General features: G+C 31.2%; 1 protein-coding gene across 1 annotated transcript; it reads left to right on the forward strand.

Moving 5' to 3' along the window:
* The first annotated feature begins 3,591 nt into the window (after positions 1 to 3,591).
* Positions 3,592 to 5,400, forward strand: LOC107802630 (UDP-glucuronate 4-epimerase 1). Its single transcript, XM_016626157.2, has one exon. The coding sequence runs from the start codon at positions 3,863 to 3,865 to the stop codon at positions 5,141 to 5,143; it is 1,281 nt and encodes a 426-aa protein (XP_016481643.1). The 5' UTR covers positions 3,592 to 3,862; the 3' UTR covers positions 5,144 to 5,400.
* The last annotated feature ends 425 nt before the right edge of the window (positions 5,401 to 5,825 follow it).

Here is a 5,825-nt window from a genome sequence, read left to right on the forward strand (position 1 = left end):
GAGCCTCATACAACTAGTGTAAGTTGTATAAGACACAAAATAAAACTTCTCGCTTTATATACGTCCCTCTAGTTAACATTGGGCCATATGGCTTCATCATAAATACACTTTGCTTTTGTGTACATATTTGCAAAAATAAAAATAAAAAAAGTGCTTCTTATCCACCCCCTTATATTTTCAATAATCCGATATCTGAAATATACTAATTCGATTAATTTAAGTTGGTAATACAGTCAAATTTTTTTTATAATAGTCATCGTCTAATATAACATTTTACTGTAAGTACTAATTAGTGGGAGTTTGGACGTAAGAATTGTGAAATTCTGGAAAAACAAGTATAAAAAAAACCAAGTGAAAATGATATTTGAAAATTAGACTTGTGTTGGGACATGAATATAAGTTGGAGTTGTTTCTAAATTTTTATGAATGAAAAGTGAATATTTTGACAAATTAATTTTTGAAATTCATTTTCAAGTGAAATTTGAAATTTTAATGACCAAACAGTGATTCTGAAAAAGTAAAAAAAATTCAAAAAAAGTGATTTTTTTTAATGGTCAAATGGGTTGTTAAGTCTTTTTTGGAACTACTTTTTCATGTTGTGTTATATTATATAGTCTTTATAATAACACTTGATTGTAATAATTAAAAAATATTAAAACAAACAAGGTTGTTATGAAAAGGCTAACAACAACAACAACAACAACGATCCAGTATAATCTCACAGGTGGGGTCTGGGCTAAGTATCCGCGAAAATAAAGAGTGTTATTAATTGACATTCATCTCTTCTTTACCACGTCTATGCAAATCAAGTTATCATAAACAAATATTGAAATAATCATTAAAATAACACCAATTTGGCATATTTGAACAAACACATTACGTGTAACACTAGAATTCATTTAATTTATGGAAATTCAATAGTTCTTTGATGGAAGCAAGAGACAATTTGATAAATTAAAATGCCATATAAAACAAGGTCAATTATTTACTTCACTTAATACAACATCCTTACGTGTAGATTAGTGATGTTCACTCACTCCCTTATTGACAATAACCCCTCATTAATATAGTGACGGGGCGAACTTTATACCTTCGAAATTTTAGAACGATAACTTCAAATACTAATAACTTAATTTTAAGATTCGGCAGAACATCTTTTAGCTACGGCCCTAATATTAGTACATATGTGCTAATCAAATAAAGGTGAAAGAAGCAAAACTAAAGAATATTAATGTAAATGGAATTTAAAAAGAATAATATATTTTGATGATTTAATTTCCTCACTTTTAGAATCAGAATATTATTCATGGATTTTGAGAGGAAAGCAAGGGGGAGCACATTGAGAGAGTTGACTCCAACTATATGCATTTTAATTTTTTACAAAATTTCCGAATAATAAATAATAAAAAAATTCGGCACATGATTTACTATCAGTTATGTAATTTGAGTATTCGTATATTTCAAGTTGCAGAATTAAATTGGTAATTATTATTTACTTTCAATTTTTTTTTATCAAACGTTAATTCTATACACTCCTAATAAGTTCGATTTTGTTTCTTTTTTATGTAGTTACAAATGTGTAATTTTATATAGATAAGGAAATCACATATTTTTTCATTTTTATTTTAAGAATTAACATAATCAACGGTCAGAAAAAACTTATTCATTTTTTGACATATTACTTTTATACTGCCCAATCACAACTAAAATATACGTACATATTTTCGAAGTGCACTAAAGCATAATTTTTTTAAAAAAAGTATACATATTTTTATATTAATTTTACTTAATTATGATAAATTAATATACTTAGTATATAAGCATTCTAGTAACAAATTACGAATAAGTTTTACCCAAAAAAATCCATACATGAAGTGGGACATAAGAATTATAAAATTCCAAAAAAAAAAGTGAAATTTTTTTCAAGTGAAAATGATATTTGAAAATTAGAGTTGTGTTTCGACATGGATATAATTTTGGGTTAATTTTGAAATTTTGTGAGTGATTTGAGTGAAATTTTTGAAAAACATCTTTTTTGAGTTTTTAAAATTTTAAAAAAATTCAAAATTTATTTTCAAGGGAAAATTAAAAATTTTATGACCAAATACTGATTTCGAAAAAAGTAAAAAAAATTCTAAAAAAAATATAAAAATTCTTATGTCCAAACGAGCTCCAAACATGACAGAGAACTTAGCTAGCAAAATCTTAGTAGGAGTAACTATATATAGTAAATCTAAAAAACGACAAAAACCTACTTATTTAAGAACATAATGATTGAAACAAGATTCATTGGAATATCAAATCAGTAATTAAGATCTATAAACAAATTTACACCATCTTCCAAAAACTTTAACCAAAGTTAGAAAAGTCAAAAAAAATAAGCACACAATACCAATTTGAAAATAACTTTCCAACACATTCCAAAAATTTCACACCACATATATATCAATTTAAACCATTTTCCAAAAACAAGTTTTAGTATATTTTTACTTTACTAATACTCCCTCCGTTCCGGTTTATGTAAACCTATTTTCTTTTTGATCCGTTTCAAAAAGAATGACTCTTTCTAAATTTGGAAATAATTTAACTTAAATTGCCAATTCTACCCTCAGTGAAAATCTTTTATAATCACATAAATACTATGGACCCTTTTTTGAGTTGTTTAGTTATTAAATAGAGTACCAAGAAGGTGTGGCTGAATGAAAAAGACTTTACTATCATCAGTAACAGTAAAGTTATTTTCATGTGACTTATAGATCACGAGTTTAAACAGTAGAATTAGCTATTAATGTTTGTATAAGGGTATGTAGGCTGCCTACATCACACCTTTTAGGCGAATGCAGAATACAATCAAACATCTCTATAACAACTTCGTTTATTTCGAATATTTTTTGATGTTATAACGAAGTGATGTTATAGAGAACATATATTATAATATAACATAAAAATTGGTTCTGGAAAAGCTTGACTTTTATAGTGAAGTATTGTTATATAATGATGCTGTTATATAGAGGTCTAACTGTACTTTGTGCACCCGGCTGCCCTGTTTGTTTAGAGACTTCAAATTCGAGCTCGAGAATAAAGTTCTCATTAAACTTCAAAAATTTATATAGTGGATTTTTTTTATGTTGCTGATTTGGATTAATCAAATTAATGGTTTTGGACACCAATAATAACAACAACGAAATCGGTGTGATTCCGAAAGTGGATTTTGAGAAGGGTAAAATATACGTAAATCTTACATTTACCTTACGCAAGGTAAAAAGGCTGTTTCCTATAGACAATCGGCCCAACAAAAATATTTGCTAAATAAACTTGCTATGACAATCTGAATTAATCATACTAGTAATTCTGAACACAGAACAATTAAAGAAAAAAGGTTATTAAATGAACCAAATATAAGTTATTACCAATAACCTTTTCTCCTAAAAAGGGAAAATCCCATTTCATTTTCAAACTTTTACTTTTTTAAGATTTGTACTTCTTGGCATTGGCTGTCTCCTTATTTCTCGTCAGAATTTTCTTTTTTAATCTAAACATATTAAATACTTTTCCTATTTTCTTCTCTCTCTCTCTCTGTTCTTTTAACGCGTTCACGCGTTTACAATTGTCTCTTATTTGTGGCCATCCACTATATATATTCCTCCTTCTTCCTTCTTTCTTCCGCAGGTGCAGACTCCAATTTCACAAAAAATTGTTCTCTGCATCTGCTTCTTATTAGAAAAAAAAAATCCCCATTTTTCAAAAATCCCCCCAAAAAATCTTAAACCCAGTATTTTTCTTGTTACCATATTGAGAAAGGTAGAGGAAAAAAATACATTCTTGATTTTCCGGCGAGCATTCTTCATTTTCCGGTTGAAAGATGCCGTCGTTAGAGGAAGAATTGTTTCCGTCAACACCGGGAAAGTTCAAGGACAGGAACCGTCATTTCCACAGATGTTTTGCTTCAACAAGTACAATGTTCCTTTGGGCATTATTCTTGATAGCTATAACGGCGTCGTATTTGTGTTTCCAATCATTCATGGATACCGGCAACCGGTATTTCTCCGCCACGTGGGGCGGTCATCATTGGGAGAAACAAGTCCGTACTTCTGCTCAGATCCACCGTTCTAACGGTATGTCCGTACTTGTTACCGGCGCAGCCGGTTTTGTCGGTAGCCACGTGTCCCTCGCCTTGAAAAAACGAGGCGACGGAGTCGTGGGACTCGACAACTTTAATAATTACTATGACCCGACGTTAAAAAAGGCGCGAAAAAACCTCCTCAATGACCACAATATTTTCATAATCGAAGGTGACATAAACGATATGCGGATGCTAGCAAAGCTATTTGAAATTGTTCGTTTTACGCACGTGATGCATTTAGCGGCTCAAGCGGGTGTCCGATACGCGATGGAAAATCCGGGTTCTTACGTTCATAGTAACATTGCCGGTCTTGTAACTCTTCTAGAAGCTTGTAAAAATGCCAACCCGCAACCCGCTGTTGTATGGGCTAGCTCCAGTTCCGTATACGGGTTGAATGAAAAGGTTCCATTTTCTGAATCGGATCGGACTGATCAACCCGCTTCGTTATATGCTGCAACGAAGAAAGCGGGCGAGGAAATTACTCATACGTATAATCATATTTACGGGTTGTCAATTACCGGGTTACGGTTCTTTACGGTTTATGGCCCGTGGGGCAGACCCGACATGGCGTATTTTAGTTTTACAAGGAATATTTTACAAGGGAAACCGATCACGGTTTATCGGGGCAAGAATCGGGTTGATTTGGCCCGGGATTTTACGTACATTGATGATGTTGTGAAAGGGTGTATTGGGTCACTTGATACCTCGGGTAAGAGTACCGGGTCGGGCGGGAAGAAACGGGGACCCGCTCCGTACCGGATTTTTAATCTAGGTAATACATCGCCGGTAACTGTCCCGATGATGGTTGGGATTTTGGAGAAGCATTTGAAGGTTAAAGCAAAGAAGAATTTCGTCGAAATGCCCGGAAACGGCGACGTTCCGTTCACACATGCGAATATTAGTTCGGCCCGAAAAGAATTCGGGTATAAACCAACAACCGATTTACAAACCGGGTTGAAAAAGTTTGTTAGGTGGTATCTCTCTTATTACGGCTACAATCAAGGAAAGTCTGTAAAGTGATAATATCCCCTTTTTTTTTCTCTTTTTAATTCTTTTTCTTATTGTGGTTATTTTTGATTTTTTTTCTTCTAATTACGAGGGGAAAAAAGAATTTGGAGGAAAAAAAAAAGGAAAAGAAAAGGTGAATACCAATTCTTTTTTTAATTCGGGGGAAAGAGGAGAGAAGAAGATTTGATAAACTCCCTTTCCCCTTTGTTAGAAGATATTGTTGTTGCTTTCCTTGTAAAGGATAAAAAAGTTTCTCATTCTTTGTCTCATATTGTGTCTTTACTTTTTATGTAAAATTTTATATACCATATTCTTGTTTTTCTTCTATTTTATGACAAAGTATAATAACAAGATCAAATGGTACACAATATTTAGAGCCTGTTTGGAAAGCCAGCTAGGAATTGGATTTGAATGTAATTGAATGTAATTACACCGTGTAATTACAAAGGTTGCATTTTAGTTTCTTTCCTTTGTTTTTATTTTTATTTATTTTTCATATAATTTTATTTCTATTTTTATAATTTTATTTTTACTTTTTAGTTCCTTTTGAAAATTTTAAAATATATTTTTCTTTGTACATTATTTATCGTTTATTAGTCTACTTTTACTTCTTGTGATTCCATGTAATTGCTTATATTTTATTTATTATTTATTTTATTATTCTATTTTTTGAAATTACACCTCCTAATATTAG

Source organism: Nicotiana tabacum, chromosome 9 (assembly GCF_000715075.1).
Source record: "Nicotiana tabacum cultivar K326 chromosome 9, ASM71507v2, whole genome shotgun sequence".
Classification (NCBI taxonomy): Eukaryota; Viridiplantae; Streptophyta; class Magnoliopsida; order Solanales; family Solanaceae; genus Nicotiana; species Nicotiana tabacum.